This window comes from Rissa tridactyla, chromosome Z, assembly GCF_028500815.1.
Source record: "Rissa tridactyla isolate bRisTri1 chromosome Z, bRisTri1.patW.cur.20221130, whole genome shotgun sequence".
NCBI classification, from domain to species: domain Eukaryota; kingdom Metazoa; phylum Chordata; class Aves; order Charadriiformes; family Laridae; genus Rissa; species Rissa tridactyla.
Window position 1 is genome coordinate 35271717 of NC_071497.1, and position 16574 is coordinate 35288290.

Below are 16574 nucleotides of genomic sequence, written 5' to 3' on the forward strand. Positions count from 1 at the left end.
CCATCAGAGCCTCTGTTGTGTTTAAGCTCTGACAATAGCACCTGGCACCTGACGGAATCCAGTGGCTCACGTCAGACACAAGCCTGCTGTCCAGAAAGGTGCTGAGGACAGGAGTGATTGGCAGCTGCACAACTGGCCTTGGGAACAGGTGGTGGAGATCTACCACCATTCGCACGCACATTTAAGTTCCTTTTTTATAGAGAGAAAGAATGCCTTTAAATCTTGGCTTGACTTTTGCATTTTGGTCCTTTAACTTGCATAAATTAATGACATAAGTTATGAAAAATTTAAGTTATGACTTAAAGAGTCAAAGGACAGAGTAAATATTGTCAACTCCATTTCATATATTAGTGGATGTTTCTAATTATGTAAGAAGGTATAACATACAATATAAGGTTCCGACATTTTCTTACCAGTTGACATTTGGTGATATTGTTTCAAGAAAGAAAAACCACCTACAAGCCATATGAAAAGCAGTCATGGAGCAGAAAGGGTGATATCTTGGGTCAGATAAACCATAAACAAACATCCCATGCACAAATACACAAACAAAACGAGTTTAACTATCCATACAGAAAGGATTGCAAAGCTTCCTCCTCTACAGTATGGTCAATATCTATGGCAAAACAACCCTGTATTTTTCCCAAAAAATACTTTCATTGGTTCAGAACAAAGAACGAGAGAGCATAACAGCTCTTACCAAAGCAAAAGAAAGAGAAAATCAGCCTTTGCTGAAAAAGATGAAAAATGTTGTGATTAGCATAACAATATCATTGTTCCTGTATTAATCTGTAAATTTGCATTTAAACAAAATAAATACTGTAGGACATTTCTCTGCAGTTTAAGAGTTCTAAATAAAATTGTCAGTTACTTTAATTTGTAGCTAATATTTTGGTTGGTTTGTTAAGTGGAAAAAAATTCCATGCATGTATTATCTTGTTTAAGCCTATAATCAGCAACCTACTGTGACTTTGAATTAATTGGGTTTCTATTTTTTTTTTTTCTCTGGCAGTGGGAGGCAGAGAGTGGTGTGGAATCCAAATTCGATAAGGGGCATAGACTCAAAAGAAGATTATACCTGTTCTTGCTATGCTCTGTGATGGTCTTCACAGTGGGATGGCTCCTTAAACGAACAGTGTAGCACAAGTGACAGGAAGCACAGCAAATTTAAGTTCTGCTGGCATCATTAGGGTAGCAATTTATAGCAGAATCATTAATAACACTTCTCTACCACAGGGGATTTTTCTCTTAGCTGTGGTATCATCTTCCTAAAATGTTCTGTCTCCCAGCTAAAGGCAACTGGCTGAATAAAGGAGCCAGAAAACGACCTGTCCTATGACAAACCAATTTTTCAAGCAGGATGGAGAAAACCACCCACCAACATGTGACACAGGCCCTGTCATATACCCACACCACAGCCCCTCTCTGCATCTGCTTTTCCTTTCAGTTTGGCACACTTGTCTAGCAGCTTGCTCAGGACAGGGATGACCCTGACACCAGGGCATGCTGCCTTTCCCACACAGGACTGTGGAGACCAAACCAACTATCCTATAGCCCTAACTCAGACAATTGTGGGAAACAGAAGCCAGGCTGCTCCTTGACGCTGAGATCCTCTTCTCCAGGCTGCACTGGAGGTGAATTTATCCCTATTCTTATATGTCACTTCACCTTTCACCCTGTCACAAAGGCACGGCCGTAATTTCTGTTTTAGAAGGCATGAGGCTGCTTACTGGCGGTACTTACTGTATTTTGCAAATTATAAGGCCATTGCAACTCTTGAATTTTCCCAAGCACTACTCATAACTGCAAATGAGGTTCTTGCCTTTGAGTTCTACTTTTGTAAATGAGGAACTATCAGAAGTTTTATCCCCTGTGATCAGGACTATATTGCATGCATGACTGGAGGTTTTTATAGGAGGGGAACTGCATTTAAGAGCATGATCACTAGAAAGTGCATGGATTGCCCAATTGAATCAGACCTGTGAAGACAGTGTTGTGTTTTATTAATTAAAATCATGATAGATCAATCCAATGTAGCCTTTTGTTAGCTCTGCACCAACTTATAAATTAATCTGTTTCCAAAACCATCCCATTGTGCGGCTTCCAGTTGCATTTTTCATTCATATTGTGAAGTTGTTCAGTGTGCCCTCGAGTACAGTAAAGCAAGAGAGACCTGGCATCTCTTAGCAAGACTCGTGTGCTTTAATAACTATTACTCCATTTCACCAACACTTCAGAGCTTTCAGGGTTGATTTTAATTAGGGGAGCTGTGACATTTTTAGTACTTTTTAAGGAACTGCCTTACTTCACAATCATGATGCTCTGATTACAAAAGACTGAGGGAACAGGAACTGTGCAATGCTATTGCAAGATAGCTGCACTAGGAAGAGCCATAGTTTTGTCCTATTGGGTTCTTACCAAACTCCTTCAAAGCTGTGCTTACCTAGTGTTGAAGCTTTGAACTTTTTACTTCAGGCGTCTTTGTCAGAATCGTGTTCAAGCTTATACATGAACAACAGTGCAGGGCTTACCACGTTGCTTCTGAGTCATCACTGAGCAAATGTCAAGAAATTCTCCTAAAAATGCAGAGTTATATTTTGTGTTAAAAGCTTGCAGAGTGTATGTGGGAGATATGGGAATGGATTTCATGCTGTTTGGTGCTATCAGGACAAAGCACCTTTATTGGTCTCTCTGCACCTGAATTACCCCCACCAGTTGAGTTCCTCAACTCTGTTTCATATCAGACTTGAGAGAAATTAATGAATTTTTACATTTAGTTTTGAACTAAAAATTCAAATTTCTTTTAAAACTGCTATGCTCTTATTCCCACTGCTCTGTAGTTAAGACACTTGACAAGATATATGTTGTAGAAGTAGGCAGAGAGGAGCTTTGAACTACCATCTCCTGCCAGGATTTCAAATATTGTCTCTGCCTGCCTCAATAATATATATGAACAACACAGGAAAAACACAAGGGGTGCCCAGATCGCTGGACCTGGAAACAAAGATGTCTCAAAACTTTCTAAATGGTGAGACTTCTTAAAAAATATAATGTCTCCGAGCCTAAAATATTTCTCTGAAGAGGCTTTATCAAGGGTATGGTTTCATAATTGTGTTAAGCAGATTTAAATTAGTTTAATGGGCTCAAACTCTATGTTATTGTCAGATATTTACTCTTGTTACCTATCATGTGGTTCCTCTAACACTGATGTGTTCATGTGGATCATTAAATTGAAAAGAAGAGACTAAAAAATTTTAGGTAAGTCAGTTCCCAGTTCTGACACAGTGTGGGAGTGCTGAATCTAAGGCAAAGCATCCTGTCTTCTATCCTTTGCCTGATGCTTTTGTAAGTGCTCTCAGTATTCAAAAATCCCAGGAGAAGGAGCTGTATTTTGCTGAGAGTAACTGGCTTTTTGAAACTCGGAACCAGTCAGTGGAAGGACAAGAACGCAGTCTTGTTTATTTGTTTTAAAATATGATTTTGCATTTGTGAGGCAAGAAGAGATAAAAAGCAGTGCTGGGAACACGAATTGACCATTTTATGTAACAGCATAAGTGAACAGCCAGAAGGCAGAAGAGAAAAATCAATACAAATGCCGGTGTGTTGAGTTGTTCCATAATCTGTGATTGCTTTTGCCCCACCACTGTGATCACTTTCGCCAATCAGATTCTTGCCAAAAACGTCGGTGAACAGACTTGTGATTCCAGCCTCTGGAAGGGCCTGGAGGGTGCAGTGCCTTTTACACAGGCTCTAACATGACATGTCAGAGTGAGAGGCAGATTGTAACTAGTGTAAGTGACAGGTCTTTCTCCTTGACTCTCACTGAGCCTGTCAAACAAGGTTGAGTACTAAATCTCCAAGAAAATGGAAGCTTCAGCCTGGGGCCACACACACCTGTCAAGGGAAAGAGCCTCCAGAGCAGTTCTGAGAAAGTTAGATTCCTGCTCCTTCCCTCACAGTATCAGATTCCCTGCTGGAGCAGGGATATTCCTATTTCTGGGCATAGCTTGTTGTTTGAGATTCTCTCACTATCTGTTGAAAGTGAAACCCTGAAGCACCCCCTACCTCCCTCCACCTCCAAATCCACACATAAAGAACGTGGCAGCACAGAATCACCTTAAACCACTTGCCAAACAGCCAGTCTGAGTGACAGAAGAGTCATTCATCCAAAAGCAGATCACTGCTTTTCTATTTGTCTCTGTTCGCATAGCACCTTCCCTAGCAAATCTCTTGGAGGAGGAAGGGACTCTTTCACCATGCATTGAAACTTAACAACAACACATTGTTTTCCTTTGGAACAACCTATAAGAAGTAGAACATACACCCTACATTGGTTTGGGATGAGATGAACACATTTCAAATGCCTGTAGAGAGATGAGTCCACAAGCCCTCTCACGGTCCAAGTCAGACTTCACCAGCAACAATTCAACATAAAGCTTCCCTTGCAGCTCTCAGCTTGATCCGTGGTCCTCGGTTCCTCCTCCGGAATCTGCCTCCTTTCTCAAGACATGGGAGAAAGGCAAATGAAGAGCAAATGCACACATCGAGACTGAGAGACTGTTTCAAGAGCACATATAGGTTATTGCCTCTTTTATTGAAGGAGATGGCATAGTTAGGAGTGAGAACTGTCTCTCTAAATTAGAAAGGACAGATTTGCAAAGGCTGGAAGACCAGCTGGCACATGGATAGAAGACATTGGTGTTGTACTTCCTGACTTACAAGGCACTGTCAAACTTTCCAGAGTTAACTGAAGTAAGCCTACTTCTGTTAAACAGCATAAGACTGACAGAGCCCTGGGTGAAGCCAGGGAACTCTTCTCTCAGATTTCCAGAAGGCTCTGCATCATGTCCAAGGCTTTGTGGAGGTCTGAGCATACCTCAAAAACATCTTTCTCTGTGTCTGCTTTAAATCTTCTCATTCATCTCTCCTATCAGAGCTGGCCAGGATGAAAAACACTTTAGAAAAAAGCTGTATTAGTAGTAATGAGGTATGGATGGAGAATATCCCAGAAGCCTTGCTTTCTGAAAACTCCCAGCCTCAATTCCAGATCAAAATTCAGCTAAATTCAAGCCACAGATTTTAATTCCCACCTCGAGCTAAAAACCTATGTTATATGAAAATAACTCAAAGTGGGCAGGGGCAGAAAAGTCTTCCTTGTCATTCAACTAGAGATTGGCTGCAGAAAGTGAAGGTGCTGTACTTTACGTGACTGAAGGCAGTTTACTAGCTTCTTGCCTTCTAAACAACTCTCATACTCACTGCAAACTACAGTGCACAGAAATCTGTGATTACAACATCAGAGCAAAGGAAATGTGAAGATAGCAAGTGAGAATTTTCTAGACAGATATGCAGCTGGACCAAGCACACAGACATGATGAAGCTGATTCTCTGCTTCTCTGCAATACTGTTTTGACACTTTTGCCTTTGCTGGCCAGATTTGTAGTTTAAATTGGTAGGTCCAGCCTATAGAATCTTCAGTGGTACAAGCCACTCATCAGAGAAAGGAAAGAAATGCTTTCAGCACCACCTACTAGTCAACAACCAGGGATTCATCAGAAACATCAAAAAGTGACATTGTAGGGGTTTTTGAGAGGTGTACACTGGGATGTCTCCGTTCCCCAAACTCCTTGGCAGCATCTGGAATAAATGTCCAAGAAGGAAATCAGGCATACAATAAAATAAAAGCCACCTGAATAAAAAATACATACAGCCCCATTGTGCTTTCTGCATTTGAGTGGATGAAGAGTTCTGTTCCAGGGGCAATTTGTCAGATGCCTTTCCCACACCAGACCTCTGCTTGGACTATCTTTTTGTTTTGATCTCTGGCTGAACAATCCTTCCTCTAATTTAGGGTCAGCCTATTTAACAAGGAGACAGAATTTACATCTTTGTTACTGAGCATGACAGAAATAATCCAGCAGCTGTAAAATGACTAGTGAGATCCTACAGACCTATATGGTGCAAGTTTTAAAAGTCAGCTCAACCCACTATGACCCTAAATATCTAATGGGTTGCTTGGAGGTCTGGCTGGGACCAAGAGCATAAAAGCACTGTACCTGTTCCACAGTACTTGGTTTAGGCTGGTCTTGTGAAGACCATGCCAACAGCTTCAGGGAATGCTGGGGAATTTGGATGTGGTGGCCTGGAGCTCACAGGTTGCATTATTCCTCCCTTTTTCCTAACTGAGGAAAAGCCATTCCTCAATGAAGTCTCCCTCTCAGCAGGTAACAAATAACCAGAGTCTGTGCTTCCTGGCAGGAGCAGGCATACTTATGTGCTGTTTTGCCAAAGGAGAAGGCCTACAGCAGAGACAGGACTCAAGGTCGTGCTGAAAGGAAAAGGAGGGAACCCTGGAAAACCCCATCCAGTGGAAATGATAGAAGGGCAAATATTTCCCCATGTACCCTATTTCTGCCCTGTGACAGACAGCCCTTCTGCCTTCCCCAAACTCTGACAGGGTCAAAGGAAGGTCTTCTCCTGCATCAGCAAGAGGGTTGCTTCCCCTGGAGCTCCAAACCTTGCACCAGAGTCTGGTAAGATTAAGTCAACTCTATTCATGACTTTCTCAAAGCTGGCTAGTGAGGAAGGGAAGAGAAATGCTGAGGCCTGTTTTAGACCCTCAGGGAGGCCATATGAATTGCCACTCACCAGGAATGGCCATGCAAATCCTCCCTTCTTTTCCCAGCTTAACCATAAGCAACAAGCACCCATGAGGAACAAAGACACACAGCAGGCAAAGGTTACAAAAGTACCACAAGCAAAATATGTCCCAAACTTTATCATGCTGTCCCATGCATCAACTCAGATCTGGCCTAGTATCAGCCCTTCTTCTTTCAGGAATGTGGGGTGACTAATTCTCCCTGACAGTCTTAAATCACAGGCTGATAAAACTGAAAGCAATGTCAGAAGAGATGCAGAGCTTTGTAGTGAGGCCAGCACAAAGTCACATCTTGCTCTAAGGAAGCAGCAGCATTTCAAAGGCTGAACCTGGCTGTGATGACTTTTAACAGAAAAGAATGATGCATCCCTTAGCTGGGCAGTGAAGACATCAGGCTGCATTCCCAAGCAGGCGTAACTCCACTGGTCTCATTAAGTTCTGGTGAGTTATCTGATCATTCAAGACTCAGATAACAAACTGCCAATATAACAGACATAATATGGCTAATGCCTGATTTTAAGCAGTAATGGGAGCTCTTTGGCGGCCACAAAAAGGGGACAGACCTTTAAATTCTCTTTGGTGACCTTCACAGTCCTTGAATTGGCTTGACATAAAAAAGAACCAACAATTGTACAAACCCTTCCTCTTGCATCTGATTCGTAAGCCAGGAGAAAAAAAAAAATTACATGAAAAAAATAGTGTAGCTGTACTTGTTACGGGCAATAGTACTGATCAAATTACTCCCTTGCTATTGTCTGCATTTTGAGGCTGACACAAGCAGCATGATGCAGGACAGAACTGTCTACCTTTAAAGATGAGATAAATTAAAAGAGTTGGAGAGGGTGTGTTGGAAAAAACTCAGAGGTCCTCCAGACACTTAGCCAAATTTTATACTGTCCTGACTAAGGGGGTTTTCCATTGAGGAAAGAATATTTTGTCCCCCAAAACAGCAGAGCAGCAAATAAGCTGTTCTTCCTCTCAATGCAAACGGATGCATTCATGCCCTTGGTGGGATTTAGCCAAGAAATTATTCCACGTGGTCTTGGCTGTACTCACTAAAGAAACTCCAAGTGGAAGGGTGTGGGCATAGCAGCCACTTCTAAAAACCAGAAGCAATGGGAATGTGGATCATTGTTATGGTTTGAGAAAATCTATAAAAATTTGTTGTCGTTTAGACAATCATTCTACCACTTGATGACCTCTCCCCACCCGGGAAGGGGAATTGGGGAAAATAAGGAAATATGAGGGTTGAAATATAAATAGATTTAATAGAATATGACTAACTAATTAACGATAATACTAAAGAACCAGTATTGATTCCGATACTAATATAAGATACACAAGAATTATACTCAGCCAATCATATCAGTACAACAAGTGTCAGACACTGCGAGCACACCGCCTTCGGGACAAGGGGGTCTGGCACCGGGGCAAGAAGTTCTCTGGACCGCTGCCATCAATGGAGAGTGAAATTACACAGCAAACTTTCTAATTTATATTGAATGTGCTGTTCATGGTATGAAATAACCCTGTTGGCCAGGTTGGGTCAAGTGCCCAGGCCTCATTCCTCCTCATCCCTGCACCTGGCAAGGCTCGAACACTGAGACCGAGCTTGGTCTTTCTAGCTGATGTGAATGAGAAACATTATTTGGCACTCTTACAATCACAAAGCATAAAAAAGGCATAAACAGAGCTAACTGGTATATCAGAGGTTATTGCATACTGACAACTTCATGTTTCTCATAGGTAGTCCAGGCAGAAATCCACTGAAAAGACCTGCCATCTTTTTCTTTGTACGGGTTCGTAGTTCCCATTGTACAGAACTGGGCAGTTCCTGTTCTGCAGAGCCAGCATGAATGACTCCAGCCAAAACTCAGGTAGACAGTGGGCCGTGTCTGCTCTGCTGGGGAAGTAGACTAAGACAAGTCTACAGCCTTTGCAAAAAGAGAGCTCTGGATCCAGCATGCCTGTAGGTAGCTTTTCTTCCTTGTTCATGTACTGGATTTGACATATTAGTGTAGGAATGACTACCCAGTAAACTAGAACTAAATAGTCTCTTTATGCAGATGTTAACCATTGCTAGTCCCCTGAAGGAGGGCAGGTCCCTCATGCACCTCCTCAAGCTGTGGACTAGACATGGTAAAGTAGGAATGTAGACTGCCACTGCAACTGGAATGAAGTAAGGCTTTGTCCATGATGCTGACATTTCCTTTGCATTCATCTTCTCCTATATGCAAAGAAAAAAATTCTTTCTGATTAAAGAAAATCTATTGAAATTCTCTCTATATATATTTCTCTGTGTGTACATTCACATGAACTTGGTATATACAACAGCGTGTATATTATTTCCCTATAGTAATGTAGCTCTGTAGAATTGAAGCAGTGCTTCATAGATCCCACATCTGTGTTCTGCAATGTAGTCAGTCTATCCTGGCTCTGAAAAAAAGGAAAGATCCTAAAACATCCGTTCAACAACGAAAAGAAAAAAAGCACAAAGGAAAGAGAGGGAGGCTGTACTGTGTGATCTGACAATAAATTACAAATAGTTACTGCCTTCTCACCTTTCTTGTCCTCTGGGTGGCAACATAAATAAATAACTGATGGGGTGAGGGAGGGCTGTACTGAAGGGTGCCTTATTATGAATACAGAATAATTTGTCAATTAAAATTGTTGGATATTAGTTTCCAAACAGATCTTCCGGTAATGGGGCACCCTGGTATGAGGGCCAGAAGTGTAGACTGGACTGTGAGATGGTAGAACAGCACCTCCAGCAGGGTAGTAATGTCTGGCTGTTCAGACACAGTTGCTCAGATGCAATGGTATTGGAAGAGAACTTGCAAAAGGCCATTTGTTGGAGTCCATATTTCTTGTCTTTCCAAGTCGGTGAGCCAAATCCTTGGATTTTCAATAAGTCACAGCTAGGAAGGCTTGAGACACCATTCAGATGTCCTCTCTAGCTAAATTCCAGCACTAATCACTGTATGTCATCTGCTTGGGTTTATATTGCACCCAGTTCTGAGTGTGTGAATATGCTCAGCCCTGTGCCAGCAATGTGCATAGTTTTGCCAGCCAGCTCAGTGAGAAAAAAGTTGTTTAAGTGAGGATTTCAGCTGAAGGACTCTACAAGTCACCCTAGTCAGTGCATAACATTAAAAAAGCCTGCATTTCAAGAGACATTTCAGTAGCTCCAGAAGCATCACCTGGTGGGATCTCGTTAGCAAGTATCCAAAGTGACATCTACTGGTGTAGATTTGGATTAGTGTGAAATGTAGAAACGATGTTAGAGCAAGGCAGAGCTGCACAAAGCAGCTGACTAATGAGCCCCAAAATGTATTAGTGGGGGAATCAGCAGCTGGAAACTGAACCTGCTGAGTTCAGCTAAATAATTGAACCTCTAACTATTATGGAAGCAGATGAAAAAGATGTCATCTTGCTTCCAAACTCCAATGGTTTGCTAATGGTGACTCCCGGTTCTGAATTTTAAAAAAAGACCTAAAGCTACAGCACAGGAAGAAATCCATGCACCTTTTCCCATCAGGGAAGCTCTGTTAGTTTAACGCCAAGAGATAAGACCTGGCAACACACACTTTCATATAGACCACCTAGAGAATTCTATACGTGTAGGTGGCCGGATTCACAAAGACCAAGACGTGTTGCATATCCTGGGATTTCCAAGGGAATATAAAGATGAAACTACAGATCCCCTAAAATCACTCTGAAGATCGTTATGTTTAATAATGGCCTTGGAGGTCCTTAGCAGGTACATCAATCCCTGTTTTGTGCTGAAAAGCACATCTGGGAAGGTACTGTTCTCTCTCTCCACTTTCAAGGGAGACTGATGTACTTAGCCATACCCAGATAACTTTGTAAACCTTTGACTTTCTACTCGTGCTTCCACTTACTGGAGGAGACCAGTTTTTTCACCATTTCAGAAAAGACAGTCACTGCCTTGCAGAAAAGAGGACTTTTTGGAGGTACAAAGCAGAAAATTGAATTTCTAGCTGGAATTTCCAAAGGTTGAAAGTATTAGAGAAGTGGGTGATATAGTAAATTTGCAAAGGACTGTAATCCTGAAACTAGTTTGTTGCTAAAGATCTGTACTCTAAGCTATGGCGAAAACTGATACAGAAACTCAGGAATCTGCCTCAGAGGCAACACAGGCCAGCCAGGACATCCTTGCATACAGCTGGCTGGGGGACAAGTTCTGGAAGAATTCTAGTCCAGGTCAAATCACTTTATCCCCTTGGATGTCTCCAAATACTAACATGAAAATGATCTGTGGGGTTACGGTGCTTTTCAATCAACCTGCAAATGTCCTTTCCTTGTTCCAGCTCTGCTTGGGCTTACTCCAGCTTCCAGTCTCCTCAATAACCTATGAATCAAATGTGTCTGGAACACAATAAACACCACAGGACATTGTCCCTGCAGCCTTCTTCACCCAGAACAGCCCATGATTTAGTTGCTGCAGAGTGCAATTCTTCTTGATTGTCATCGTTACTGGCGTTTTGACTGTTCCTTGCCACCTCAGAGCCTGCTTCTTGGAAGGCACAATATAATCCCTGTCTTGCAAAGCATTGCACTGGGAGTGTCATAGCCAGGCCTACCGCTTTCTTATAGCCACAGGGTCTGCGACCCAGTTGTAAACACTCTTTGGTCTATAGAACAAAGAGTATCTGCAGTGAACTTAATAAGCAAGGATTTTTTTTTTGTTTGTTTGCTTTTTATCCTGAATTATCAAAAGCCACCTTGGAAGTAGAAGAAGAGTCAAGTTAATGTTACCTCTCCATCTGCACAATACAAATGTATCTCTGAAAGTCCATTTTAAGGCCCACACATTGAACAGTAGCCACAGCTTCATTAGACCACAAGTGCTGGATAAAAATTCATATCAGTGGTTTAATATCAATGATTTTAAAGGGAAGAGATAAGACAGAATGTTTCTGTTCATTGACATCTGAATTTTATCATTTGAATTACAGAATATGATTCATTTCTGAGGAAAATCTTTTCTTTGTTTGAGATCCTTCATCTTTTGACATGAAGAATACAATTTCTGCACTTTTTTCAGTTGTCAGTAGTCTCCAATGCAAAATCTACTACATATTTCTTCCTCGCAAGGAAAAACGCACTTTCAAAATTGCATTTTCAGGCAGTGACATTTCATTCCTTTGAAGCCCTTGGCAATATCTGCATCTGAAGTTAGACAATAACGAAACAACCCATAGATGTACTAACACTGCGAACATTGTGAAGCTGGTTTATTGCAACAAAGTTTTACCAAAGTTAAGTTTGCCCCCTATGAGCTTAGTGCTTGTTTTCAAAGGTCTTATATTGCTGGAGAACAGAGTCAATTCACATTCTGGTATTTTTCCTGCCCTAAGATAGGATTTTCACAGCTATGCACCAGTTACATATGGAAATAGGCAAATGAAATATTAAAAGTAAATAATTATATGATGTTTTGTGATGATTGTCTCGCATAAGAACATAGGACTGCAGCTATAAATCCTCATTACCTTTTTGTCTGAGTGATTTACAGCCAAACGTGAGTTCAGCAATCATATTTAAAAGAAAAAAAAAGCAGAGTTATGAGAACAGTTTCCCACTGGAGAGAACAAAGGCCCTAACTAAGGACTTACCCTGTTGCCAGCAACCAAAATGTTCTCACTTTTCTAGCAGTAAATTCCAATACCACCTATCTGAAAACATGAAGTACCTGGAAATTACGTCTCACATATCTACAAAGAACTGAATAGTCTTCATGGGTTTCCTGGGACACGGACAATGCCAAATACTGTGGAGAATCTTACTGCTTAACCACTGAGAGCATTTAATGGCCCAGGAAGAAAAATGGAAAGAATTAATGGCACACATCCAGAGACAGAAGAACTCACTCTTAAACAGGACATGGACTGCACATTCTTCTGCTGCATGATATGTCGCCTACAGGAACAAACATCAAACCCCAGACTTCACCATTCTCCTATTGCCAGCAAAGAGACATAGAAGTCCTGAGTGTTTCTTACTGTGCCATAGAGCCTCACTGATCCAACAAGATGTTAACATTCTTCTGCCATCAAGGCTTTATCATGTAATGACCCTTCTGCTTTTATACTTTGTAAACAGAAAAAACTTAAAAATATTTGTCCCCCACTCAGATAAATCTTAGAAGAAACCGTGCTTGGGATGAACTCATCAACTATACTAGTGAAAGCATAACAATAATAGTAACAAATAATTAAACCCTCGATTGAGGAAATTCATTATATTGCCATTAGAATTCAGATACCGCATAGTAAATGAGATGAGAACATACATTGTAAGGCATGGCAGAGGTGAAATAATCTACTTCTGGGAACACTTCAGTGGTCCATCAGAAGAGACAACGACCAGTGAAAACAGGTCATTAGCCCATTGGCTTGCAACTCAGAAATTCATTACTCTTTTTTTTTCTTCCCCTCAGGTCTAATGTAGACCTATATCATTGCTTAGAAACAGTTCCCCTATAAACATATGCTGTGCTCATTGATATGTTTCTATTAATATATTACATTATCTATCTATATATTCATTAAATACATTATAAAATCAAAAACTTTTGACCAGGTAGATGTTCTAAATCTGTCTGTCTGATAATCAATACCCTCTTTTAAAAGATCATATGAATACCTTTCTCTGCCAGTGTCACAGATAGACAATTCCCTGACAATTTCTTTCTTTAGAAGCATAATCTCAAATTTCTTTATTTGCACAAAAATTCTCAATACCTCTTTATAAGATGCATTATGCCACCAGAACAATTCACCCTTATCAGTTTCCCTCCTGAATCATAAGGATTGGGTCAGAAGTTTGGCCCAGTGCAGACATAGTTTTGTTTATGGACAGCCACTCTCAGCTCGGCAGTAAGACTTTGAACCTTTCTCCCAGGCATGTTCTTAGGTCACTGTAACCTGTGCAGACATAGGCACTGCACAGGAAACAGCACTTATACTGCGCTGGGCTTTCTCATTCTGCCTACAGGTATTTTCTGCTGTTCTTTGGCATATGATATAAGGCCTCAACACACAGGCCTTCATGATCAGAAAGACCTCCTCCAACCATTAGCCACATTTCTTTCACTGTTATCTGAGCTCCAGCGCCTCTTCTTATAAAATCAAATTATTTTAAAAAAACAATTTTGACCCGGTCTTGGGGGTAAGGTAGCAAAACTGCCTTCTCTCCCCATGCATCAGTCCCCAAAGCATAATGTACAGTAACAATGGGCTTAGCTACCTTAAATTAGTTCATTTCTCTGGCAAAGGTTTGTTTTGTACATTGCTTTTCAATCTCATTCTGAATCCTCCCAATTATTAATTTCCTTCTCATTACAAGAATCAACTTGAGTAGAAGAGAGTAATAGTGACTTAACCAATGGTTAAGTCCCTCAGAAAAATGAAACTCTCTTTCTTTCAGATTAATCCCCTGTGAGCAGTGGGAGTCTAAATGTGAAAAGTAGAGTAGATTTCTCCCATTTCACCTGTGAACACAAAGAAAGCCTTGGAAGCAATACAGAAGGTACTTGAACTGTATCTCTCAGAAACACACCGAATTATGATCCTTCTCACAAACCACAAATGCAAGCTTGGAAAGCACCCACATAGGGACAGAAAAACCTTTGACACTTAAAATAATCTGTGCATTTAACAGATAATGAGAAAAATTTCTCCCCTCATCTTCACTCTCTCTTGCAACTTTGCAGTGCTTTTTCGTGTGGCAGGTGTGTTTAAACATTAACAGAGCTCAAGGGACAGTGAACAAGATTAGAAAGTTGGGTGCAGCAAAGTACCAGGCTCTATGCAGCGACTCAGGGACAAATCATCTGAAAACAGTAGATCTCCACTGAGCATTATGGGCTGCTCGGTATGTGCCAAAAGCCGGATCCCTACCTTGTCTCGAATCCCTTGTCTCATAACTTCTCTTTCAGCTTCCATCTTGGCATATTTGGCTTTTCTCTCTTCCTCTTCTTGCCTGAGGGCTTCCTGTCGTTCCTCTTCTTTCTTGGCTGCATCCGGGTCTTTCTCCTCATCCCCACCCAGCATCTTCCCCATGTCTTTGGTAGCCCCTAGAGAAAGCACAGAAGAAAGTCAGCCGTATAAGAAATTGGGAAAACCATTCTCCTTCCCCTAACTCAGAACCTCCTTCCACTCCCCCTGCATCTGGAAAGGTTTCTCCTTCCACTGAGGAGGAGGCACACTCACCACAAAGGCAGCAAGTGGGCAAAGCACCTAGTCTGACTGAGTGGGTTACCTGCCACTGGTGGGAGAAGCAGGGCACCAAGAGGAACAGACTACATCTGTAGACTTTTGTGATGGCAACACAATTGGTTTGCAGTCCTGAAGGGGGCAAGCTGCCATCCACGCAATGTTTTCACTCCATCAGCTCAGTCAAGTGACTGAAGATTGATTTTGGAGAGTCTTTAATGTAACAGGCAGGTGATACATCCAGGAAGAAATTACATCAGGGCTAGGAAAGGAATTTGAAATCTCAGTTTCAGGGATGAGTAATCAGTGTCTTAATTGTTGCCAGAAATTATGCATCCCATGACAGGTAGGTGCACACAGAATTAGCAAACATTTGGAGTTGCTGATGATTTCTAGGCTCCTATCATGGATCAGAAAGAAGCAGCATCTCTACCCTTGGACACCACTGCTTCTAATGCTTGGTATGTAGGTGGGATACTGGATCTGTCTGGTCCTCTTTCTATCCCTGCATGCACATTGGTCCCAAATTTTCAGCCCCTGTGTGCTCATGAACCAATTCTTTGTTATTGTAAAATGCTATATTTATTATTATTATTATTATGCAATATTTAGTCATTAATATTATAATGTTAATGTTATTATAATAATAGTAATATGATATTATGCAATATTTGTTGTTATTATGTAAATGGGGAGTCTTCTTGCATGCCCCGCTGTCCACACAGGGCTGCATAAAGCCATTTACCCTGTATTGCAGAGGCACTTTCATTGGCAAATGACTGGCAATCATCCAGCTGGGGAGAAAAGGAGGTATTGGGGAAAGGGGGGGTCATTTACTGTGATACTTCATCGTCAGGGCACTGGAGGGCTGCAGAAAGATCAAGCCTGGTTACACAAATGATGTAAAGACACATATCCTTTGTGAGTTGTGTTGGACTTTGCCTGAAGCAGAAAAATACCCTGTGTCATTAACCAAAAAAGGCACTTTCACCCTGGAAGAATACTGTAGGTGGATGGTTACTGCCCTTAGTTCCTGGGTGAAGTCAGCTCCAGATTGGGTCCTTGCTGTCTGAGACTTAGTTAAGTCTCAGAGTTAATCTGAGACAGCCTTCTTGTAACACACACTCACATGCACTTACAGGTATACATATTTAACATCTCTTGCCTTGCATAAGCCAAAGTTATCTGGCCTTTTTAAAGGCTTAGGCCTGATGGAGACACTGTCAACGTCCTTCCAAATAATTGTTTGTTGGCATTATTAGAGGCAAAGTGAAGGGGAAAGGTTTTCACAACCCCTTATCCCTCTGTTATAAATTACCTCTTTAGTATGTCAACAGCGCTGGAGGACTGTGTTTGCTCTTGCTTTCCATGTCAGTTCTTGGGATGGCAATGGCGCAACCTTGGTTCTTACAGGGAGAAACACCTGCAACCCATCAGGATGATTCCTCCTGAATTGCCCCAGAGATGACAGTTATCAGATTAACTACTGTCTCTAACAAACCACCAAAGAATTTGTCGAGAGGTGAGCAGATCCTGTGGTTTTTCCCCTCCACATTCCTTTTCCAAGCCACATGTTCTCCCAGAGCCCAAACAAGGCTGAAAGTAGCCTTGAATCAAAACCAACCCTCCAATCCCCCAAAATGTGACAAAGAAATGGTCCCTTTACATCTCCCATA

At 41.5% G+C, this 16574-nt stretch overlaps 1 protein-coding gene across 2 annotated transcripts in view; it reads right to left on the bottom strand.

Moving 5' to 3' along the window:
• The window catches only part of CPLX1 (complexin 1), a 107293-nt gene that overhangs the window by 25380 nt on the left and 65339 nt on the right, over window positions 1-16574 (bottom strand). For both annotated transcript variants that reach the window (XM_054187017.1, XM_054187018.1), the window contains exon 3: window positions 14584-14759. In XM_054187017.1, the coding sequence (XP_054042992.1) occupies window positions 14584-14759 (176 nt within the window). The remainder of the gene's footprint in view (window positions 1-14583; window positions 14760-16574) is intronic.